The following is a 25,008-nucleotide window of genomic DNA, read 5'->3' as shown; positions in this document are numbered from 1 at the left end:
GGCTGCCAGCTAGATCACTCCAGAGCCATGGCCACATGGCCCAACGACAGAGGCCAGAAAAGGCCAAAGAATCCCCCGTTGCGGGGGGCAGAGCCAGCCTCAGCTTCAGCTCTCTTTAGGGGTCGACCTGGAAGGTCAGAGGCCTGATCTGGCTGCCCCATAATGCTGGGGGTTGGGGAGGGGGCCCTGCATATGACAGGCCCAACCTGTCATATGCAGCCCAGGACCACTCCCCCTCCACCCCCGCCCCCCAACTCCCTGCCCAGCTTCCTGCAGGGACTTAAGGTTTTCCACTGCTGCAGAAATCAGGAGGGCTCACCAGACAGTGGTCCCAGCTCCTGGGGCAGGGGCTATATTCCTGGGGCAGGGGCTTATGAACAGGTAAGCCCTCTGGATGGTGCCAGGGAACACCTCGTGACTCACATGCCTGGGACTGCTGTCCAAGGGCCCTGACTGGGGGGCCAGGCAACTCAGGATGAAGCCAAGATGACCATCAACATCTATTTATTGGACAATGGCAGGTTCTTTCCCAAAAAGTACAGCCTGTTGCTTTATTCAGGGATTTGTACATTCCAGCCAGTTAGGGGAGCCGGGAAAGGGATGCTCGGTGAGAAGTGGATGTCTTGGAGGTCATGTGCTATCAACCGTTTGTTTCTTTTTCAGTTAAAGAAAAACCATAATCGAGATCCCACTCCTAAGTGAAAGTGAGATGGGAAAAACTTGATTGTTTGTGATCTGGCATGTATCTTCTCATTTCATATGTACAGTTTATTGGGTACTGCTACCGTCCACCGGCAGAATACCTACAGGTAAAAACAAATATCAGGGAGGGAAAAGTATTAACAAAAGGAAGTTCAAAAGATGGCTTCAGGCGGGTGGCGGCCGGGCGCCAGGGGGGCTCAGTAGAAGCAGACAGTGTGCAGGAAGGTCCTGCCGCTCTTCTCCTCGAACTCCTGCAGCAGCTCGTCGATCTCATTCTCCATGTCCTCCGTGTGCTGGATCTGGAGTGGACAAGAGACCCACCTTGAGCCCCTGCCCCGTGAGGGGAACCCGCAAGGGACAGGGACACAGAGCAGCAGCAGCCAGAGGCCAGCTCAGGCGAACATGCACTTTAGACACTCGCTGCTGTGCTGTCCCCCAAAATGGCAGACCCAACCTGCCCATGTCTTCCTGCAAGGAAGCCCAAAGGCTGTCCTGTGCACAGCACGGTGTCGGGCAGCACCCTGTGCACACCCTGCCAGCTGCCACTAGTGTCTCCCAGCTGAGGCCCACTGTGCGTGCAGACGTGGTGAGATGGCCCCTGGTGGAGAACCACTGCCTTGGGAGGAGGCATGACCAAGGGCAGCCCTCGGGGGGCCTGGGTCTGGCCTAAGGCCGAGGCAGCTTGGTGCCCTAGTCTCGGCCTGCAAGCACTACCTCTCCTCTGCAAGCTCTCACAAGCATGACCCAGGTGGGTGTCATGTGTGCTATTTCTAGGATGCGTCATCCCCTTCAGCCCTTTCTCTTGTATGATGGCCTGATCATAAGTGCAACGGCTGGAGCTTCAGCAGCCACCCTGGACCATGTGACACACTGGGAACAGAAGTTGTGCTGGGCACAGTAACAAGAGAGCAGGGGCCGGGGCCCTCACACAGCAAACACATTCACGCCTGCCTGTCTCTATACTTCTTGGTTAAACCACTTGTTTTCCTCATTTTCCAATCACTCAGTTAGTTGGCTTAAATGCAGAAACCGCGGGTGAAGGTATGACAAAGCATAGCAGTTTCTCCTTGGATGGGTTCTTTTGCACCACTAAGAGGAAATGTCTGGCTCTAAGCACAGCTACACAGCAGGCATGAAAGAACCTGATGTTTCCTGCACAAGGGAGGATGTCCACGGCCACTTGTGGAGGGCCAGATGTCTGGAATGATAAGCCCAGAGGACGAAGAGGACCAGCACCCTTTAACACCATCTCTGGGGCTCCCAAGCTTCAGTAGGTGTTGGGGTTCTGGCAGGAGGCCTGTGTCCATGGAACCAGCACCGGGTAGGGCACTCTCTACAGCAACTGACCAGTCTAAAATGCTCAGAGGGGGATTCTCTAGCCAGAACCAACTTGCTGACCCTCATACTTGTGGGCACCTCCGCAGTTCTGGGTTGTAACCTTTGGAAATAATCTGAACATGAACTGAGTGGCTCATCAGTTTCCTGCTGAAGCCCTGGTGTGCAGGAGGCGGCCCAGGCAGGCTGATACTCACACACTGGCAGAGCTCGCAGATGAGGAACGCCCCCAGCGTGGCCTCCTCATGGTTGTCCTGGATGTCCACGTTGATCACATGCACGGGCTGGCAGGTCTCCTGCTCCCTGGAATTCAGATCTGACCATGACAGAAGGACGGAAGTCAGAGGCCTCAGAATCAGAGCGCAGGAGGGTCTGTGATACCCAACTGCCCTGGCCTCCGGGGACTACAATTAAGGACCCACCTCAGGTATCTAACCAGGCTGCACACTCCCTGCCACCCCTGAGCCTCATGCTGAACACAGCTGTGCTGGGAAGAAAGCTTGTGCTCAAGTGGGACCCCTAGCAGCTTGGTCACACTCACCAACACCAACCAGCCTACCGTGCACGGGACAGTAACAATGCCCTCACTCGCAAAGGACCAGGTCCCAGTTCCTCTGCACCATGCATGCTCTTTCCGTGCCAAAAAGACCCTTAGCACACATGATGCTGTCACCAGCAGGGGTGGTTTTGCCCTTATGAACAAAATTACACAGAAGACCACCGTCTCCTGCCCTCCCAGGGCCCACAAAGCTCAAGGGTCCTTTGTCCACTTCTCTGTGGCCTCACCCAACTTCCCCTGCTCACAGGAGCCCACAGACACACTGATTCTTTAGGACCCCATGGACTGTAGTCCGCCGGGCTCCTTCATCCATGGGATTCTCCAGGCAAGAGTACTGGAATGAGTTGCCATGCCCTCCTCTAGGGACAGACACACCAGGAATCTTTAATCTGCCCTGGGCCAGGACCAGGGACCGCCCACAGGGGCTGGGCTGCCTCAGAAGCACCGGATACACAGCAGGGTGGAGGGCATGGCCTTGGTTAGCTCCACAGTGCAGGGTCTGGCCCTGGGGCTGGCTCACCTTCCACCACCTGGTCGTACACTCGCTCTTCACAGGTGAGGATCAGGTCAAACAGGTCTTTGCAGTTCTGGAACCTTTCTGGCCGGGGCTTGATCCTCTTATTTCTGTCCAGCATGTGTAAAATGCCATTCTGCGTATAGCTGAGTACTCGAATTAAGGAACTTTCAGTAAAGACCCTTGTCATTCAGTGTAGCAGCCCAGGCAGCTCAGCACCCCAGGCAGGGCCACCTCCCCAGCAGGAGCATCAGGACGGTGAAGGTGCGGGGTGGGGGTAGGGGGTTGGCGCGCAGAATGTGCTACAGTCCCTGCAGAAGACAGGGTGGGGATGAGTGCCTCCAGCTCAGTGTCTGGACACACACCCCTCAGCCTACCAGGCTGCCTTTATACCCACACCTTTCCAGGAAGCAGACCAAGTGTCTACAGCCTTCTCTTCTGTGTCCCCCAGATCACGGATCAAACCCCTGCTCCCTGCAGTGGAAGTGCGCAAGTCAAGTCCCTAATGGCTTCTTTTGTCCTACAGCATCTTGGCCAGCGCCCACGATGAACCGCAGCCCTTCGCCAAGAGACTGAGCTCACATGGAGACCCAAGTCTGGCTCAGTCACCACAGTGAGGAGATCGAGAAACCCACCCAAGAAAGGACATGTCAGTGGCAAGAAGTGTGTCCAGGAGGGAGAAGCCTTGGGTTAACTGAGGGCAGAGTCAAGGAGGCCCAGGCCTGGGTCCCTTGGAGCTTGGATGGGACACACGGGTCCCACAGTCAGGGTCTGTGCCAAGTAGGTGGCCCCAAGCTGGAGATGCCTCCCCAGGGATCCATACAGGGCCCCACCCAAAGGCCGAAGGGGCTGTGTCCTTGGCCCCACGGGAGGGCTCGCCACTCCAAAGATGGGGCCTGTAGTCTCTAAGGGCCATTCTGGATAGTGTGGGACAAGCATGTCACCCACTCTACTGAGGGACACAGATTAGTTGATTTAGGAACTCTGAGTGGTACATTTACTGTCTTTCCCAGATTTTAAATTAAGATAGTTTATTTAAACAAGCTCATATTACTCAAACCACATTTCCTACCATCCTGGATGGTGAAAACTGCTTTTAACATGTAGAGTTTTCATTTGAAAAGATACCTGTTAGTGGGCAGGGGGGATGTTTTTGGCTCTGGCCACTTTCTAGAAGAGTGTAATGACTGTGGCACCGCACTCTGGCCTGCGTCCCTGGCTGCCTGCCGTGGCTGTGCTGCCACACCGAAGTCGGCCTTCCCAGAACCCAGTCTTTTGGATGCCTGGCACCCACGTCCAGGGAACATGGGCCAGCCTGGCATCCATGTCCAGTGGAACATGGGCCAGGGAGGCCCTACGTGGGGCAGGCTGGTGGAGGAGGCGCCTACATCCCCACGCTGGCTGAGACCTGCTGCCAGACAGCCCAGCTTCAGGGTACACCGAGACTCACAGTGACAGCCACAAGAAGGCCACCAGGCACTCAGGAAACTGCTCATCAGGGTTCCCAGCAGCCCTGCAAAGCCCCTCCTCCTTTCCTCGACCCTCAGGTATTCACAGAGATGACCCAACAGATGAAATTCAGGTGATGTAACTAAGGAGAAAGGACTGAGTTGAGAGATTAAACCCGCTCGCTCCCTGGTCGGTGCAACAGGATAGGGGTAATGGTGGCCTCTGGGGCTATTCTCCAGCAAATATCTGAGAAGCAGGGTCCAGGCCGTGCTGGGCAGGACCAAGGCCAGCATATGCTCGAAGCCCTTGAGGGTGAAGCTGCAAACCACCGGATTCACAGGACCCAACTGAACTCCCGCTTCACACCTTGGGGGACAGGAAAAGTGGGGAACAGGACAGGGAGAGTTGTCTGCCACCAAGATGAAGCGTTTATTAGGGTCTGGCTTCTGAGGGAAGGCCCACCCATCTGGGGTCCAACCAGGTGGGAAGGACATGTTAGTCCCCTAGGACTACCCCCATGGATCCTCAGGTGGCCAGTGCTGACCCTGGGCCCAGGTGCAATGGTGAGCCTGGCTGAGCACAGTAGGTCAAGGGCCAGCTGACCCACCACGGCAGGGAGCCTCCTTGAGGAAGGGAAGTTGGCTGGGGCCTCCCCTGCAGTCCACACACTTGTCAGAAACCAACCCCTTGACGGGTGTGGAAAGTAAAAGTGAAAGTTGCTCAGTCATGTCCGACTCTTTGCGACCCCATGGACTGTACAGTCCAGGGAATTCTCTAGGCCAGAATACTGGAGTGGGTAGCCTTTCCCTTCTCCAGGGCATCTTCCTAACCCAGGGATTGAACACAGGTCTCCCACATTACAGGTGGATTTTTTACCAACTGAGATATGAGGGAAGTCCAAGCAGGCTCAAAACTCCAATCCAAGTGAACGGAGGCCCCGGTGGATGCGGGCAGAGAACGCAGCATCCAGGCTCCCACCCCCACTCCAGCTCCAGTCCTGGGGTGGTGGCCATGCACCCCCAGCCCCTTGGCCTTCAGACAGTGCATCCCAGCTACTCTCACCTGGGGCTGCTGAAGGATGGCTGGGGCGCCTCCCTTGCTGTGTGATTGCGGCATCTCAGGGCCGTGGGGGGGCGGTCCTGGAGAAGACAGGAGGGTCTGCCTCCTGCCAAGCGAAGCACAGAGGATGGTTTTGAGACACTTGGGGGTCTTAGCCATCGAAAGACACACACCCTACTGTCAGAAGAGATGTGCTCTTTAGCAGCTTCTCCATGAACAACCATGGGTCACTGAAGCAACCCCACGGGGGAACGCCTGGTTCAGGATGGGGTCCTCAGGGACTGTCCTGACAGTGCAATAGAACACAGCAGGCACAGGGTGACTCATCTCCAAAGTTCAAGAGCAAAAGTCAGGCACACCAATGAGCTGGAGACACACCCGTGGGCACCATGAGCTGGCCTGAAGGCCGCCTGCTAGGGGAGCCGCACCTGCTCATGACTGGAATATCCAGGGCCTCTGGCCTGTTCTAGGTCAAGGTAGCTTTTCAGAAGTGAGGTCTGGCCCTTACACAGGTGTCCTCAGCTCACAAAACAGGTTCAGTTGAACGTTTTTGCCTCAACAGCAATTCTCAGAGAAATGGGCCTCAACAATCCACCTGGCAACCATGACAGACGGGCACCCACAGGCAGGGCCTTACTGAGCCCTCAGCAGTGTGAGGCAGCTGACCCTGTGGACCGCAAGCACGTGGCAGCTCCTGCCTCCCCAGGAGCAGGTGGGGGTCGACTCAGCTGTGCAGAGGTGCCCATCAGAGGAGGGCCCAGGAGGGTGAGCTGAAGGGGCCGGGTAGACACAGAGCAGGGCCCTGGCACACAGCCCATGCCGGGAGCCTGGGGTCCAAGCAGAGATGTGCCCATGAAGGCAGACAGCTGAGGGTGGGGGTGGGGGCAGATGAGCCAAAGTGAAAAAGCATTAGCTGCTCAGCTGTGTGCAACTCTTTGCAACCCCATGGACTGTAGCCCACCAGTCTCCGCTGTCCATGGAATTCTCCAGGCCAGATGCGCAAGGCAGACAAAGGGATTCCACGGAGGGCAGACACACTGGAAGAACCCCAAGTCAGGGTGAGATGCTCCCCTGAAGGGTATGGGTTTAAGAGTGGAGCCCAGACCCCATGTCCCTACTCAGCCCAGAGGCCCACCAGGGTCTGGCTTCCCTGAGGATGGAAATACTTCCCAGAAGGTGAGACAGGTCAGTCTGGATTCCTGCAAATATCGCCCAGTACACAAGATGGAGACAAATCCAGGAAAAGCAGAGCTCAGAACACTGAGAAGAGAAGCAGGGTCTCTGGGAAGAGACAGAACCCTGAGAAGGAGGGAGCAGGGTCAGGGCAGTGCAGCTCCACACCTGTTGGAAAGGGGCTTCAGGACAATACTGTCCACCACCACCCACATTCACTCCCCACAAGCAGGCTCTGGAGCCCAGCTCTGACCACGCACTGGGGGCTCTCAGATCGGGCAGGCGGGGTGACTTGGGCAGGCCCCAGTCTGACTACCATGACAGGAGCTTCACCAACGAAGGATGTCGCGGTCTAACCACCATGATGGTAGTCTTGCCAAGAGAGGATACCCTTGTCCAAGCTGCGCCCCGGACACTGACCCATCAGAGCCCGAGGACATCCTGGCCCATCTACATCAGGACCTCTGCTCCTGCACACCACCAGGCCGAGCCTGTCATCTCCTGTTTCAGGGCTGAGCTTGGGATATGAACCCGGATCCTTTGGTTGGGCTTGCCAGATGGGCTGTGCCCCCAGAGGACACTCGGCTCAGGCATCCTCCTACCTGACTTGAGTTCCAGTTCTGAGCTCATTCCAACAGGAACGGAAGCTGCAAAACCCCTCATGCAGGGGCCCAAAGCTTCTGGGGAAGGTACTCGAAGGCAGGGACCAGCCCCCAGCTGCAGAGCTCAGGCACTCGCTGCCCCGGACAGGTGACAACTGGCTACGCCCTGGGCAAGAGCTGAGGCTTCTGCAAACCCCACCGGGCCAAGCAGAGCACCAAGGTCAGCAGGACCCTGCACCCCTGGAAGCCCACAGTAACCTCCCAACTCCAAGTCCAGCAGTCTGGAGCCCTGGTCAGCTGCCCTGCTCTCTCCTCTGCCGATTCAAGAGGGTCAAGATTACCCTCAGACCCCTTCCAGTCCTGAGGCAGGAAGCCAGGAGCCCCCTCCCTGCACGTGAAGCCTCCAGGCACGGAGGGATGAGCAGCTCAGCAGGGAAATGGGCCTCCCACCCCATCTGGGAACAATTCAATCATTTCACTCAAATTTTAGCCTCATCACATAGCAACAACCTTGCTACCTCACTTCGGATGAGCGCCAAGGCTGCACAGGGTCACCCTTGCCCATGGCCTCCCCATGCCACCTACAATCTGCTGTCACAACTACCCAGGGTTTTGTGTCAAAGCCACTGGCCTGTAAAAAAGCACAAACCCAAGAAGCACAGGTGCTGGCCACCAGAGGGCAGGCTAGACCCAACCCTGTCTCCATGGGACCATTTGTGACAACCACATGCTTGTTAAACAGTCACGTCCCCAGATAGAAGACTTCAGATCACAGTGGGTGTCTCAAACGCGTGTGCTGCAAATAGGACACCCCGGAGGACAGCACAGGGCCACACGGGAGGTGTAACTGTGCCATTACATCTGTGCCACAGGTATTATGTGCAAAAAGAATAAAAATCAGAAAAGCAAACCTCTTGGATAGAGTGCTCCAAACAGCTGGAGGCCACAGGCACCAGAGGGGACCACCCGAGGGGACTGGGCCTGGGCCAGCGGGGCTACAGGCAGCCGGCAAAGGGCAGGATAGACGGAAGCAGAGACCCAGCCACAATTCCCCAAACTGCAACTCAGCAGCACAGCTGCTGTGGATGGGCCAAAGTCAGTAAAGAATGGACTGGAAACCAGCAAATACATTTCATTTGCAATCATGTCCTACATGTAACCAGCTGCACCACACTATTCACAGGCCTGGGCTCCAGGGCACGGTTGCCCCCATCCCCTGCACACACGGAGACACACACACACACAAACACACACACCTGGAACTTAGCCTGGGCTCGCAGGTGGGGGTCTGATCAACCAGCACTGCCCCCAGCGCTCCCTGGATGGACACAGCATGAGGGGCTCCACGCGCCTGGCCACCTCCGCATGGGGGGTGAGAAACCACTGTATCTCTTCTTCAAAGGAAACATTGCCACCCGCCCACCGCCCCCCACCCCCCGGCAAAATGGTGTTAAAAACAAAACTGGGGCACCAGAACAAGGACTGTGACACTCAGTGTAACCGGAAGGATCCATGAGGTCAAAGGTCAGGGTCTCATTCTTAAGTCAGCCTGAAAGGAGCAGGTGACAAGCATATCATTAAACCAGAGTTGGTATCAGCAGACTTTTAAATAAGGTTGACTGCTATCCAAATCAGGTAAAAGGCTACGTTCATTTGAGAAAAAGCTCAAGAAAATAGAACTTTTAAAAAAGAAATTGGCTGGATAAATAAAAACACAATGGGGAATATATCTTTAGTCTTAGTGTTTTGTTTTAAATAGACACATACCTGTCCCCCAGCTGTCTGTGTGCAACATCAAAGAAACATTAAACTCGAAACAAAAGTGAAAGCTTGAGTCCTAGGTTGGAGCATTTTAGTGATAATTAACTTATTTTTAAAAACTTTTTGAGAAAAAAATCCTGATAGTCAATTAACTCTGCAAACATCAAATCACTTCTATGCAGAATGGTTTGACAACAGAAGAGACCCCGAGCACTGTACAGTGGGCGGGGGGGAGGGTGTGTGGTGACACTCCGGGAGCCTCTTCTGGCCACCCACCACTGCCCACCCTCCAGCAGCGCTGAGCAGATCTGCCCCAAACACTGTGAGTTCAAGGAAAAATAAAATGACCCCCTCCCTCACTGAAACTCCAGTTACTGTTTGAAGCAGAAACAGCCCCAAAGTCCAGGGTGGCCCCTGACCCAGACGCCCCCAACTGAGCCCGCTCAGAGAGGGTTGAGCTTGGCCCTTGAGACAATGCAATTGGCATGAGAAAATGAACTGTCTGGATAAGATGGCTGGGGGCTGGTCCCAGACACCAGTGGTCACTGCAAACCAACCCATGCCCAGCAGGGCTCCCCTTGGGGACCTGTGGTAGCAGCCAGGGTCTGGAGGTGTCTGGGAAACACTGTAGCCAAGGGAAGAAGGGCCATGAGCCCCAAGGGCAGGATAGAAGCTGTGAGGCCACGGGAGGAGAGGCACTGGCCTGTGTCCCCTGGTACCTACGGGACCCTAACCCAAAGGCGGCCAGCAGAGCCTGTCCCAACAGGTTTCCCACTCTTTTTTTCTGGGGGTCACGGTGACAGCACCATGTCCTGACAGGGCGGCTATGCCCCTGAACATGATCCAGGGAGATACAGGTTCCATGCCAGGGAAAGGCCCTCCCCAAGAGCACCTGTGACACCCCTCAACCTCCACCTCCTCCCGGAGTGTACATGTGCTCCAAAGATACCCTGGACAGGTCCCTCACTTCAGAGGATGGCGTTGGGAAGGTGCAGGTTCACCTGTGGACAGGGGATGTGGGGCCGGTGGGGGGAGCACCTGCTGGCAACAGCTCTGGCCTGAGGCCTCAGGTGTGCTCTCTCCTCTGGACCACATCATCTTGAGGAGGGGTCAGTGCTGGAGTGGACATAGCTACACCAGCATCCCAGCTCAGGTCTTCCTCAGCAGACCCTGCCCCCACCAAGGTCAGAGGAAGCCACATCCACCATGTCCACACAGTGCTGGGGCCCAGACCCACACTCACCCTCGGCATGGCCCATCCAGCCCTCTCCTCCTGCTCCTTGCAGCCAGACCCAGGCCCAGCCCCAGGGTGCAGGGTAGAACACACTGCTGATTACTACCCAGCCCCCACCTCATACCCGTCATAGCTCACCAGGATTCCCAGCCAGCTAGCCCTCCGACGCTGGTCACAGGCAACCTGGAGTTCAGACTCCAGATGCAAGTTAAGTGCCACTGGGAGAGGACCAGAGGCTGACTACGCCCCCTCCCCTCAGAGAGCCCTGATGACCCCTCACCTGCTGTGGATGCAGGAAGCACCCTCTCCCCATGGCACCCAGTCCGTCTCTTCACAGAAAAGCGCTGAGCAGCAGCACGAGGGTCTCCCTTGGGCCTCGGGGCTGGGGCAGCAGAGCCAGGCTGCACCTCCTGTGGCTGAGTCAGCCCTTCTTCCCCAGGGGCTGGGGATAGGCCAGGGCTCCAGGAACGGGTGGCAGTTGGAGGGTGGTGCAGCTGCTGTGTGTCGTCATGAGAACACACTCAGCCCACCAGTTATCAGGGGGGTGCCCTCCACACATAGGTGTGAGCAAGGCCAAGAGCAGATGGCTCTAGACTGGAGATGGTCTCAGGGTCCAAGATGGCTGGGGCACTCCTGGAACACGCCCTGAGGAATGCTCAGCACAAGCTGTCACGTGGGACTTGCTCATGTTGAAAAAAATATTCATCAGGGTGACTGCAGCCACCCTGAAATGAGCACCTGGCCGGCCCTGGAGGAAGGTCCCAAGGCTGCTGAGCTGCTGAGCACCTGTCCCACCGCTGCCCAGGGCCAATGGCAGGTGGTCTGGCGCCAAGGTCTGCAATGGCCTCACCACCCTGGACACCAGGCAGAGAGAAAACACTGGCGTAGGCCACGGTGTCACCCACTGTCTACCCTGCTGCAGGGTGCAGTGACCAGACCTGAGGCTTTGTATTTACTCAGAAGGGACCCAGCTGGCCACTCAACTTGGGGCATCGTCTGGCAGACGTGAAAGCTACTCTTCTGGCCTCATCTATCTTAAGGCCATAGTTTTTATTTTAAGCATGAGTGCTTTTCTGAAACCCAACAGCTTAAGTATCAGCAAAACTGGATCAGAGTTTCCCTGGGTACCAGTGTCTGACTTAGGAACACGCTCCCATGTTAAACAGACACCATTTTCAAAAACCACTTGAGACCATAGCTGCCAACCAGAATGAAATGAGATGGGGTCAGACAGGCGAGTTTGCGTCCAGGCAGGTACGGGGCCAGGGAAAGCAACCACGGACTGTGAGCAAGGTGGGCAGGCGGAACACGCCAACGGTGGGAGCCTGAAGGGAGCCTGGGCTTCAGGTGTAGAGAGCATCTCCAGGGCAAGGGCTGGGAGCTGGGCAGCTACCCCCGAACACCCGCCCGAGCACAGCACGAGAAGGCGGTAAGAGTCTGAGAGACTGCAAGAAGAAGGTTCTGGAAAAGCCTAGGGGCCTTGGAACAGGACGGAACTGCCGTGGTTCACTGACCTTGAACCCAGGATGGAGGTCTGAAGGCTGTGGGATTTACAATCTTAGAAATCACCTTTATTTTTATCTTTTACCCCAAGAGAACAAAAAGGTACACAGTGGAGAAGTGAGTATAAACATAAATCTAAGGCCTAAAAAACAATGAAACTGAGAAGATGAAAATGAATAGTTTAAAAAAATCTAAAACCCAAAGGTAATTAGTTACAAAAGATCCACAAGATAAACTGGGCAAGTCTGCTAGATACAGCTAAACAGGCAGCCTCCAGCTCCGAAGACAAGTCAGGATCTGGGAACATGTTATAGTTACACCAGCACTTTAGCTCACCATTTGGGGAGCAAGTGGTCACATGTATTAAAAATCACATTAACTGCATTTATAGCCACACATTCCCATGCTAAGACACGTGGTTTTATAATTCACAAAGCAATTACTTGAAACTTAGATTAACGATGACCCTCTAAGGAGCCCCAAGGACCCCACCTGACTCTCCTTTCTGGGTGGCCCCTCCAATGACTGGGCTCAGGGACCCTGTTCATTAGGTCGCAGGCAGGCCATTCTTACATTTAGAAAAAACCACTTCTCTCTCCCCAAAGGTGGCCAGCAGGCTGAGGCTAAGCCACAGTCCACTCAGCCAATGCTGGGAGCCAGGGAGGAAGTTCAGTTGTGGAAACTGGCTCTGGCAGGAAATGAAAAAAACCTGGATGCCTCCACCAACTTGACCCTGGAGCTACATTAAAGCCCCACGTGGAACACCAAGTTTGCAGTGGGTCTGTTTTTAAAAAGACTCCAAGGCAGAGGGAATAAAGAAATTAAGGTCAAAGGGGAATTTACACTTAAGAAAGGCCAGCTAAGTACCCGCTACAACTTGTATAAACCTCAGGTGTCAGGCAGAGCCAGCTGCTACAGACCCAAGTCGTATGACCTGATGGCTAGGGGTGGGCAAGAGGCTGTGGGGGCTTCTTGGGTGAGAACCTTCTCTGTCTGCTGGTTGTACAATCCTGGGACCCACACACTTGGAAGTGGATGGACCTCCTTATAGTGAAGGACAGGTCCCACCTTGGAGGCATCCGTGTCTGGGAGGGTGAGGTGAGCCTAGACTTCCTGCACTGCCGAGGACACCTCACAGGGCGTCTGGCTCTACTGGCTGAGCGACATTCAGCAGGTGCCAGGGGCTCGAAGCAGGCAGGCCCCCAACTCCACTCCTGTTTGTGGACAGAAAACCACAATCAAAACCTCTACTTATAGCCAAATAATCACCACCACTGAGGGCTCAAGCACCACAGGGTCCTCAGTCCTGCCCAGAGTGTCCTCAAGGCTGTCTCTGTCCCCACCAGCACCTCGGTCTCAACTCCCGCCTCTGCCCAATGACTGGCATTTTTTCTCCCCTGATAACTTGAACATTTACTGAATGTTGGTTTACATCTTACAATATTTTCCTAGCTTTGCATTGCAAATTACAAGAACCACCACTTCTGCAACAGCCCTGGCACTCATGCTACAGTCCTGGGTTTTCAGCTAGTCTGCTGTGTCCCAAACACGTGGGGACATGGGGCTCCCAGTCCCAATTGTGATCACCAACCTGCCCAAGTCAGCAGACCCTCATTCTGCCATTCCCTTTATGCATGGAGGCCCCAGATCCCCCACACTCCTCCTTTGAAGGCCAAAGAATGACTCAGGAAGAGCCAAGCACTGCATGTCTTGCCCCTTCCCACCCCAGCTAGATGGCAGAAATCCCACCCAAGTGAAGCCAATAAACCAGTGGTCCCTCCCAGAGTCTCATGAGGGTGCCGACAGGGCAAAGGGTGTGACTGCCAACAGCAAGGACAGCCATCCCCTGGACACTCCCAGGGGGCACAGGCCTGTGCAGTCGCCCTGGAGGAGCATCTGAGCACTCAGAGGCTGGGCCCTGCCCCTTCGTCTCAAGCCACCAGGGGCACACACACGACACCTCCAGACTTGGTCTCGTGTGTGAATGCTTCTTCCCAGAGAGAGCTCTGATGTGAGATAACCTGAGGTACAGTGACGAAGGCAGCACAAGTGCCCTATTACCTGTTTCACTTATCTTGCTGAGTTTAAGAGCTTCTAAAATATGAATGGTGCTAATAATCTTCAAAAACAAGTCTCAAAATAAGCTATCAACATGGAGTGTTTGCGGTGCCAAGTACCAAAAGCGTGGAGTGAGGCTCCCAGCTCTGCCCTGGGGAGCAGCCATGGCAGACACCTCTGGGCAAGGCCAGGGCGGCTCTCACCGCCCAGACCTCAGGGAAGAGTCTCTACCAGAGCCTGTCACCACCATGGAGGCCAGGACACACCTGGCAGCTCCCTGGAAGTGCTCCCAATTGTTTCTAATGTGGGTTCTGGGGCATCTGAAAAGGGGATGTGGGGCAGGTGCGCTGGGGGGCCCTGGGGACCGTGCAGTGCACGAGTCCTGGACCCAGGCCATCAGTGCCTGGCCAAAGTACTGACAAGAAACACCTGTTTCTGCCCTGACGCTCCCACCCAACGTTCCCCCTGCAACTGGGAAGGAGCAGGTGCTGTGACAGAGCATGAAGCAACTGCCTGCATCCAGTACTTTTGCTGAAATAGCCTCTGGGGCCCCTCGCACCTAACTAACTTACAGGTGTACAGAGGACATTCGTAGTTTATTAAAAGACTGCAAGAGTGCCAACGTGAGGACAGCTTTCCACATGGCATCTACACTCCTTCACTTGGAACGTGTCTGGGCTCCACCTTGAGAATCACCATCGCTTGAGGTAACGCGAGGAGGCCCAGGAATCTAAAGCACTAGGGTGACCCTGAAGGTCCTGGTCAAAACCCAGCCAGCAAGGATGGCCTTACCATCCGCAGCCTGGGATCACATGGGCAAGAACTTGGTGAGTCTCAGGGAGCAGACCCAGTCTGCTTTGTGTCTTCCTGCAATGAGATCCTCTCAGATTACCTGTTTCTAACACGCTTCCTCTGCAGCCAGCGTGGCCCTCTTGTGATCTCCAGACCACCACCAGGGTGGGAGGCACCCCTGTGGACCAGGGCACACCCGCACGCACACCTACCTGCAGTGCGCGAAGCCACAGGGTTCGGGCTCCCACTTTCCTCACCTAAGCTGCTCTAACAGCGCACCAGAACCTTAACCGACTGTGTCCACGTGGTCTCCAACCCCTGGACTGTCCCGTAAACACAGGGACAGAAACCCAGTGACCCCGCACACCTCACACGGGCCGCCGCATCCCCCGCCTCACAGGTGCCCCTGAGGGGTGCCCACAGGTGACACGTGCCAGAGACAAGCCCTCGGGGTTAAAGGGCAGCCACTGGGATGCAGTTCTTTGTCTTTCCTAAGGAGGTCGTTGTACATCTGGTCATATGTGGTTTTGAAATCATAAACGTTCGGTTTGTCAGGTGCTGGTCCTGGAAGCTTCACGTGAGTTCCTGTTCCAAAGGACCGGACGCTGAATCCTCGTTTGCTGAAAGACACAAAAGGACAGAGAATCACAGTTGGATTAAACAAGACAGAAAATGCTAAAAGGGAATAGGAAATGGACTCGAACAATTTTGCCATTCTCAGAGAACATGTTCCTCAGTTCTTTTTGATGTGAACCATTTTTAAAATCTTCATTGATTTTGCTACATTATCATTTCTGTTTTATGTTTTGGATTCTTGGCCATGAGGCATGTGGGACCTAAGCTCCCCTGACCAGGGACTGAACATGCATCCCTTGCATTGGAAAGTGAAGTCTCAGCCACTGGACCACCAGGGAAGTCTCTCGATTTTTAAGTGTTTTATACTCAAATCTTAAAAAATCCTGCAGCACATTACACAAGCTAGATGAAGCCAATCCAGGAAGACAAAGAATCAGTGAACGCCGGGGAATGAGGCAGCTATCTGTGAAAGCCAAGGACAGACACACAGTCGAGTGAAGATTCACCTAGAAAACCCTGTTGTCTGACTGTCGTGCGACTCTTAAAGGAAATTGTTTGCCCAGGTTCCCAGCTGCCCTGATGCCGGCTTCCCAGGACCTAGACAGAGGCCCCAGAGCCCCCAGGGCAGGAGAAGCACCCCCACAATGGCCTCTTGCCTCAAGGCAACACCTGTGAGGCCTGAAGACAAGGAGACGGCTGAGTATCTCCTGATAAATGGTCAGGCAGGCAGCACCCACAAGTCGCACATGGCACCCACATGGCCCCGTGGCTGTCCTCACTCTGGGGGCTCTGCTGCAGACCTCGTGTCCTCTCAAACTCACAGGCTGGGAGTGCTCAAAGCGTCTGCGTGAAACAGCCTGCTCACCCTAACCTTGTGTTCACACACCGCTGCATGTCCGTGTGGATGCGTCCCTGCCCACCGACTTGGTAGCCAACCCCAGGACAGGCAGTGCTGATGTCCTCTTCATGGCGCTGTGGGCTCTGCGGCCACCTTTCAGTTTCTCAAGCTTTTTTGTACATTTTATTGTAACTCAGGGGTCTGGCTGCTTCTGGAGGGATTTTTGGTCGTCACAGTGGGAGGCCCACAGAAGAGCCAGTGCATCTGGACACTCGAGGCCCAGCACCCAGAGAAGTGCCAGTCTGCGGCCCCTCCCCCACCATGTGGGCATCCCTGCCAGCCACTCTCTGCTGAAAGGTAGATGGAGGAGGAAAACCTCACTGGGCCGTGGTGCCCATGGGGCGAGACCCACAGTCCCTCCCACTAGACACAGCAGTTCCAGAAGCCCAGCTGAGTCACTGCTTTCCCAGAAAAGCAAGAAGGACCTGCAGGTCACTCAGGGGTGCCTCTGTGCAGATGAAAGATCCAGGAGCACAGCCACCATGCTTGGCACCACAGAGCATCACGGGCATACGTTTTAAAAGCATCTTATCAGGTTTGTGTCAAACACCTCGCCTGAGCCCTCTGAGATTGGTAGAAGCCAAGCCCTGTCCTTCCACCCCTAGAAGGCCCAAGCTGAGCCCCCACCCAAGCCCTGGATGTTGCCCATGATGGAGAACATGAACGACAGCAGAGATGACTGAGGAGCATACGGGGCCATGGCCACTTGGGATGTAAATGGACCTCAAAGAAGGGTGACTAGAGTGCAATGGCCCCCAGCAGATGCCTGTAGACCATGGCACCAGAGTCTGAACCCGTTTCCTTGGCAGGTCAGGAATGCACAACAGAAGAAATGTTTTCTGTCAGAGCACCAACAAGCTGGGGATGAAGGTCCCCCTGACAACAGCCCAGGGGCCACTCCCTCCCAAGATGGTGACAGAGATGGGTCACAGCCATGTCCCACAGGAACACACAGCAGGGGCTATGCTGGTCTTGCTAGCTTCACGATGGCTGCTACTCCACAAGAACTGCCCAAAATAATCACCTTATCCTCACAGAGCCAACTCTCCCCATCCCGGAAATACTCTGGAGGGAACAGGCCCACCAGGGAGGGATGTGTGCTGTGAGAAAACATGTACCCACAGAAACACAGTCCCCAGGGACCTGGGGCTGACTCCAGTTCCCAAAGAGAGAGCCTAAGGTGTGACACGATCAGGAAACAAGCTGGGGGGCTGCGTGAGCACAGCTGTTGGACAACCATCTAGGACCACCCTGGGTCTGTCCCAAAGCCACACAGGTGTGCACAGGATCTGGGGAGAAAGGTCTGTCCTTTGGTGGCAGCCCTGATTCTTTTAAACACATCATCTGAGACCAAATAATGATCAATTAATTATGGAAGAGTGCCTGCGAGGTCAGAGTAAGAAATCACGGTTGAGCCCACTTCTCTCAGCTAGCTATCTATGAAGTCAACTCCAAAAGGGGTCCCAAAATCATTCTGGGGAACAATGGGAGAAATAAAACGTTTCCCAACAAAGGTACGTGAAAGATTCACTTAGACACCGCTCCTCCATCACTCTTAAAAAAAAAAAAAAAGTATCTCTATATCTTAGTCATTTCCTTGTGGTCATTCTTTCGAAATATTTATCCGTTATTAAAGAACTTATTCCATTCTGAAGCGTGGTTCAGATGGTAAAGCGTCTGTCTGCAATGCACGAGACCCGGGTTCGATCCCTGGGTTGGGAAGATCCCCTGGAGAACAAAATGGCAGCCCATTCCAGTATTCTTGCCTGGAAAAGCCCATGGACGGCAGAGCCTGGTAGGCTACTGTCCACGGGGTCACAAAGAGTCGGACACAACTGAGTGACTTCACTTCAAAGAACTTATTTACATGAGCCTAACTCTTGAATCTGGGGCTTTCCCAGTGGCTCAGATGGTAAACAGTCTGCGGGCAATTCAGGAGACCTGGGTTTGATCCCTGGGTCTGGAAGATCCCCTGAAGGAGGGCATGGCAACCCACTTCAGTGTTCTTGCCTGGAGAATTCCATGGACAGAGTAGCCTGGCAGGCTCACAGAGCTGCAAAGAGTCAAGACACGACTGAGCGACTAACACAACTCTTAAATTTAAGTTCAAATTTGTTAAAACAGGTCCAGGTATAACTACTCTTGAAACACATTAATGAAATACAGTGAACAAACCTTTAATTTAGCCCAGCAGAAGCAAACAGATTATTAAAACCCCAATGGCTGAAGTTTTAGGGAAAACAATCGCCATTTCTACTGGCAGTAGGTCTGTCATAACACCTTGATCCAGGAGTATTTTCTGGAGCTTGCTATGTGCTGGGATTCAGCATCGATCAAGAGACCCAAACCCCCTCCTCAGATACTCTGGGAGCATGGCATAAAGGGAACCTCCAGGACCCAGGTGGCGGGAAGCACAGGGACAGCAAAGCCGTGGCAAAGGGGTGACAGCAGAATGGAAAACAGGGTGCCCTGGGGGCCCCGACACACACTGTACCCTGTAATGCAGACCCCAAGTAGGACCCCAGGATGTGTCAGGTTGAGGCAGGGCAGGGCTGCCACTGAAAAGCTGCCCACAGGGTTTCCAGGTGATGCAGAGGCCCCAGCACAGGGTCTCTTGTGCCCAACCACCCTGTTACTACTGGGGCAGCAAGTCCAAGCTGCCTGGGTGGGTCATCTCCTCTCCAATCACAGGGGAGTCTGAGATTGGAGTTAGGGCCCAAAGGAAACACTGTCCATATGCTAAAAGTAAACTACCTCAAAGATAACCTGGACTAATCTTTCAGCTGGCTGACCCTTACCAGGGTGTTTCAGAGGATGCCTCCTGGTGTCTGAAAGGCTAGGTGACCCTCTCCCCACTAGAAACTATCCGGCTGGTGGGGGGCGGGGGTGTGCAGCTGTGCCCTCTCCTCACTGCCTCAACAGTTAGTTACCCAAACATATTTAAAAATAAAGTGAAACCCCCCAAAAGAGGAATTCACTGGCAGAATTTAAACCACACAAACAAAAAAAGAAAGTCGGCTGTTCTTCCCCCAACAAAATGTTCAAAGTGGCAAAAAGGCTAGTTAGCAACAGAAGTGCTCTCTCCTAAGCTCATGCAGCTGACAACACAGGCCCATCTTGTCTGACTGTGCACAGTGACAATGTGTTTCTTACATAAAAGGACTGAGTGCTATAAAAGTATTCCTGACAACCAAAAAGCTTTAAGGGCCAAATTATTTTGTATGTTAAATAAATCTTCCAGACAACTTGTTTTTATAAGGGTATCAAAAAACTATCACTATCAGAGACATATACTTTAATTATGTTAAATATTAAGATACAAAAATGTTAAGTTAAAAAAAAAAGATTATAGTATCATAGAAAATGCTGAATTTGGGGAAACAATTGTTTCAATCCTGATATCTAAAGGTAAAATAATAAGTTAAAATGAACACTGATCATGAAAACACACAAATTATCAGCATAGGTTATGGGTTATGGTATTTTCCCTATTTTCTAGTGTACTTATTAACCTAATTCAAAGCATTATTTTGGCTAAGACTGAAATCCTAGACCACTGCCAAACTTCTGAAAGTATGACCTGTCTCTAAGTAGGACACAATGTGCTTACAATGATGTCACCTTTACTACAGATGAAATCACCCATGACTTAAATCAGCCTAGTTTCTAGCTACACAACCACCCCATGTTTACCCAACACAATTCAACTGCTCACACACCATCACACTTCCAACATCTGCCTGCAATTTCACTGTGGTACAGCCGCAAGCCTGAGATCAACTTCCTCAAATGTTAACATTCCAGTAAGGTTGATGTCACCACTAGCAAAACACTTCTCAATAAATGTTTTCTAGGATTTATTTTATTCCTACACATCCCACAAGGTCAAGGAGAAACCAAGAGGCTTTTCAGCATGTCGTCACCGTGCAGAGAGCTTGTGACAAACATACATTGTTTTCCCCACAAGAGCTCCTGCTTGGATGTCCCTGCTCCAGGCCAGCTCTTCCTCCACCCTGGCTTTTCAAAGGTCAGCTTGCTCTTCCAGTCACTGCTGGCCTCCCCAGTGTGGGGGCAGGCACAGAGCAGGCTTTCAAGATCTAGCACTTGAGTCGTCCCAGCCCCAACACTGTGCTAAGCACTGTTTATCATAGTGAACCCGCCCAACTATCTTTCCTTCTCTGGGCTCGACCTGTTCTCACCTACAGAAGGTTGGTGATGATCCTTAAGGCAGGGAAAATGTTTTAGCTGCTGGAGCTGATACTATGCTTGGTCTACCCAGTTTCATCTCAATGTTCAGATCCAAACAGAAATCTACCTTCTTCCTGGTCTTAGTTCTGCCCCCTGAAGCAAACGACAACGCAAAGTCCCTTAAGATCTATGAAGGCAAATGTGTCCCCTGTAGGCACCTCCTCTGCCATCCTTAAAGACACGATTTCAAATCCTTCCACCTCCCCAAATGGTCTCCAGTTCACCTTCACCAAGTGTACCCAGAAAGGAAATATAAAAAATGCAGCCCAAGGGGCCTTGGGCAGAGCTAACCATCCCTCCCTGGTTTAGGACAAGACAAGGGAGAGTTAGCACCACCATGGGGAGTGTGCTGTGTCGAGTGGCCCAGGGTTCAGATCCAAGTTACCGCGGGAGAGGAGGTCTGAGCACCTCCATCCCACTGTGACTGGGGTCCACATGCTCCACTGAGGACACTGAGACTTGAGAGCCCCACCGCAAATCAGAGAATCACAGGGCCTCAGCTGCCTGCTGCATTCCCCACACCCTAGATCTGGATCCTTCTCCAGCCCATCAGATGCTACTTTTCCATCAGGACTGGAGCCCCGTTTCCAGAGCCTTGCTGTTACTCACCACCTGGGGCTTCTGGCTCTGGGTCTTATCCCCTCACCCGTGTCAGTGTGGACATCTTAAGAGTTGTGAGGATGAAATGACATATGCATTTGTAAAGTACCTGGCACAGAGGGGCTCAAGAGATGACTCTAAACTTCTTTCTTCCACACTTGAAGCCTGTCTGCTTATCTTCCCCAAATCACACTACTCAGGAAGTTACGATTGAAAACAGACTGAGAATTCACTTCAGGAAGTTATACAAATCTTTCTTTAAAATTTGCTTTGAATTACTACAATTAAAAATATAGCTTCCAAAAATCAACATGCCCCTTAACATCCAGAGATAGTTTGGAACAAAAAAAGTAATTTAATTGGCACCAAAGGGACATCTTAATCTGCAGAGTACAAAGAATAGGAGGCTCTGTAGAAACAATCTTCCTACACTCCTTTTAAAAACCTAAAGGATTCCCAGGACTAGTATTTCAAACAATTTAGTCTCAGAAGATAAAAAATGATTACCCTAGGGAAATTATGGCTACCTCTAGAAAATGCCAACCTTTGTTAACACTTGTATTCAACTTGTCAGAAAAATACAGCCTGAGCTGATTTTCAACAGGGCAAAAAAACTGGATTTCAGCAATAAACAATCTAGCATGCATATTCCACTAATTACATTTATTTGGTCTGACAGTTAAGATTCCACGTTCCTGATGCAGGGGGCCGCAGGGGGCCGGGGCTGATGGCTGGTCAAGGAACTAGATCCCATATGCTGCAACTAAGACCCGGAGCAGCCTTAAAAAAGCTACATTCCCTTTGACAGTTCTTTTCCAACTGAAAATGCAATTTTCCTGTTTTCACTATCATACTTTTTTGTTGGCCATGCCAAGGCAGCAGGACCTTAGTTCCTGACCAGGAATCGAACCTGTGCCCCCTGCACTGGAAGTGTGGAATCTTAACCACTGCTGCACCAGGGAAGTCCCTTATCATATTATCATTAAATACTTTTCTCAATCATCTTTAAGGCCTATGTCTCATGTCTCTACATCTTCTGTAAGCTCTCCTACTTGTAACAAAAATCATCATATACATTACTTAAAGATGCTATTAAACCTTGTAAATTATCCAAATGGAGATATCATAAATTAGTTTCAAAAGTGAAAAATGACATGAAAATTTGTTCAATCTCAATAGCAATTTTAAAACTAAAGGAAAGGCAAGGTTCTTATTTTTTCCCTGAAGCAAGAAAAGATGTAAATAATGTCCATATTATGAGGTAATGGGAGTTCTGTAAATAGGCACTTTTCTGGAAAGCAGTCTGGCAGAATGTATGAAAATGTAAAATATGCCTACCTTTTGACTCAGCAATTCTACCTCCAGCAATTTATGGCAAGGAAATAACTAGAAAAGTGTATAAAGAGACATGAATGGCACAAGGATTTGGACATTATGAAACTGAGAAACCACCCCACGTCTGTCACTAGGGATGATTACCAAAGTGACTACTGCACAGGATTGCTTGTGTACTGTTTTGAAACCAGTGCCATTACTCAATCTGAACAGATGTTTAAATCCAATATACTAAAATAAAAGCAGAAATGAACACTGAAATCAAACTACATTCACATCCTGTGGAGAGATTACAGAACAGTATTTTGATTTCTCTTAAGTGTGTGTATGTGTATACAGAAAACACCCAGAAAGGAGGATGTACACTGAAACAGTACTTCAAGTGATTCTTATCTTCTCCATCTTCCACAGCAAGGACGTTTTGCAACATGCAGACACTATTATTTTAAAAAGGAAGACAGTTCCACAAATATAAACATCTTAGGAATTAAGATTCATATCTAACAACTTCACATTCATGAGGTAAATAATGCATGTTACTCTAAACTTACCTCCTTTGGCCCTCATTCGTGAGTCAATTTGAAAGACAGTAAAATGGCAAAAAATACACAAGCATTCCTACTTGGTGATTATCTGCAGGGGCTCTTCTCCACCCTCCTTTCCACAGGAGTACCAAGGCTATACCATCTACTTCAAACTAAGGAAGGGCTTGTAATTGGCAGTGACTGAGGACTATTAGATAGGCAAAACTTTAGAAATGATTGAACAAATTTGCTAGAGGAAATTTAAAAACACCTCCTTTTGTAAGATTCCATCTCAACTTTGTTATGCAGAGAAGAGCTTAAAACAAAGAATCCAGAACCAGCCAGAGTCAGCAGAATGAGGTGGTCTCCAGGTCACTTGTTATTCTAACTGAAGATATTAAATTTCATTTTCCTTGAATAATTTTCCAGGAATGTGAACTCTGCAGTCTTTTCATTTACCACTAAAATATTTTAGTGACTCTGAACAGATATATGCAGTTTGGGGATCAGATCAAGCACACTGTAATCCTCGGACTTTCCAAATTTTAAAACAACTTTAATTTTAAAAATTCTACTTTAGAAACAAATTCCACATTAATTCGTTAGGTTCCAAGCATACCACACTCTACCAAAAAATACACATTAACTGAATACTGTGGATAGTGTGATAGATCTTAGGGAAGAATTTAACTCCTAACTAGCAGATCATGGACACCTGGTATGTCCAGCTTCATAAAGAATGAGGGGTGCAGGAAAACTCTGATTTCACTGGGAGAGTCAAAGCTGACTGCGGCGGTAGGGGAAGCGAGGCATGGTTGCCCTTTAATGTCCAAGTAAGCAAACTTCGAGAGAAAAAGCAATTTCAACTTTATTTTACTATCAAAGATGACATGTACACCTAACTTTTAACTGTAACACAAGGGATCAATCTCACATTCTGTGAAGTGCTTTTGAATGAAAAAAACTATCAAATGGGAATAAACTTTTATTAAACGTACACAACAGAGTCGCAAAAAGGGAGTTACCACTGAAATATAAACTAAAAGAGTGAAACCAAATTCACGTGTGGTTCAGAAATTGTCGACTGGAGGTTTTCCAAAGGAGAAAGGAATTCTTTGCATGAGACTTGAAAAATGTAAACACACAAATGCATTAAGTTAAAACAGGCCACTTCCGTGTTTTTAACGACTTGTTCTATCCTGAGGTTCTGTTGTGCAAAGTTTTCCAAGTTTGATACAAGGCGACACGCCCTGGACAGAGCCGGCCTGTCCTCTCGTGGACCCTAAGCTTCGGCTTGAAACTTACCACCTCACTGCAGAGCATTTAAAGGAGATCACTGTTTTCAGATACAGATGTGAGTACTAAGGAGACATGAACAGCATAAGCCTTTCTGGTTTACTAGCAGCTTTCGAGGTTCCCGTGATCCGGAAACATTTCGGCTCACATTCTGAATTTTTCCTGACACTAGGCACATACATGGGACACCAGACGAACCGAGCTTTCTCGAGTCCTCGCAGCACACGGCCCCGGAGGCAATGAGCCCGGACGCGGCGCGGCCTCTCGGCCGTCCTTCGGGAGCCGCCGAGTACCGCCCGCCTGGGAACCCGGGATGCCCAGCACCGGTCGGGGAGAACCGGGGCTGGTAACCGGCGCCACCCAGCACGGGTCGGGAGCCGGGATTGCCCGGCACGAGTCAGTCCGAGCCCAAGATCCGGGGCCGCCGCCCAGCATGGACCGGGGAGGGCCGGGGCCAGCAACTGCGGCCGCCACCACCCAACACGGGCCAGGAATCGGGACTGCCCAGCACGGGCCAGCTAGGTCCGCGACTAGGAACCAGGACTGCCCATCACGGGCCGGGGCCGGAAGGACGGCCAGTCGGCCGGCGTCCGTGGGGCGCGCTGGGCCAGGGCGGAGGCCCCAACTACCTGAGGATGTTGTGCGCCTCCATGCTCCGGTTCTGGTTGCTCGAGCACACCACCGCCACCCGCAGTGGCGACGACGGCATGGCGGCAGCCGCACCGTCTGCGACTCCCACTTCGGGACTCCCACCCAGCCGCGCCGCTTCCGCACGAGCAAGATGGCGGCC

At 52.1% G+C, this 25,008-nt stretch overlaps 2 protein-coding genes across 2 annotated transcripts; both read right to left on the bottom strand.

The window, feature by feature from the left end:
* Positions 1-487: 487 nt before the first annotated feature.
* SSU72 (SSU72 homolog, RNA polymerase II CTD phosphatase) lies at positions 488-25,001 on the bottom strand. Its single transcript, XM_027975796.2, has 5 exons — positions 24,848-25,001; positions 15,218-15,361; positions 3,117-3,256; positions 2,235-2,353; positions 488-1,001 (listed from the first exon to the last, which is right to left on the bottom strand). The coding sequence occupies exons 1-5, from the start codon at positions 24,925-24,927 to the stop codon at positions 900-902; spliced, it is 585 nt and encodes a 194-aa protein (XP_027831597.2). The 5' UTR covers positions 24,928-25,001; the 3' UTR covers positions 488-899.
* Positions 3,172-15,222, bottom strand: LOC114117238 (uncharacterized). The gene is made up of 3 exons (XM_042229343.2): positions 15,109-15,222; positions 5,622-13,105; positions 3,172-4,925 (listed from the first exon to the last, which is right to left on the bottom strand). Exons 2-3 carry the CDS (start codon positions 5,840-5,842, stop codon positions 4,223-4,225), a joined length of 924 nt encoding a protein of 307 aa, XP_042085277.1. The 5' UTR covers positions 5,843-13,105; positions 15,109-15,222; the 3' UTR covers positions 3,172-4,222.
* Positions 25,002-25,008: the final 7 nt, after the last annotated feature.

Source organism: Ovis aries, chromosome 12, assembly GCF_016772045.2.
Source record: "Ovis aries strain OAR_USU_Benz2616 breed Rambouillet chromosome 12, ARS-UI_Ramb_v3.0, whole genome shotgun sequence".
Taxonomy (NCBI): Eukaryota; Metazoa; Chordata; class Mammalia; order Artiodactyla; family Bovidae; genus Ovis; species Ovis aries.
The sequence above is the reverse complement of the archived record's forward strand: the minus strand, read 5'-3'. Positions and strand labels throughout refer to the sequence as shown.

What these genes read in the sequence shown, in the direction of transcription:
- SSU72 (XM_027975796.2), bottom strand. Translation starts at nt 24,927, where the DNA reads ATGCCGTCGTCGCCACTGCGGGTGGCGGTGGTGTGCTCGAGCAACCAG. An exon ending in GAGGCGCACAACATCCTCAG is followed by an intron (nt 15,362 to 24,847) that starts GTAGTTGGGGCC and finishes TGTGTCTTTCAG; the next exon opens with CAAACGAGGATTCAGCGTCC. An exon ending in TCTGCGAGCTCTGCCAGTGT is followed by an intron (nt 1,002 to 2,234) that starts GTGAGTATCAGC and finishes TGTCCACTCCAG; the next exon opens with ATCCAGCACACGGAGGACAT.
- LOC114117238 (XM_042229343.2), bottom strand. Translation starts at nt 5,842, where the DNA reads ATGGTTGTTCATGGAGAAGCTGCTAAAGAGCACATCTCTTCTGACAGT. An exon ending in CCATCCTTCAGCAGCCCCAG is followed by an intron (nt 4,926 to 5,621) that starts GTGAGAGTAGCT and finishes CTGTCCCCCAAG; the next exon opens with GTGTGAAGCGGGAGTTCAGT.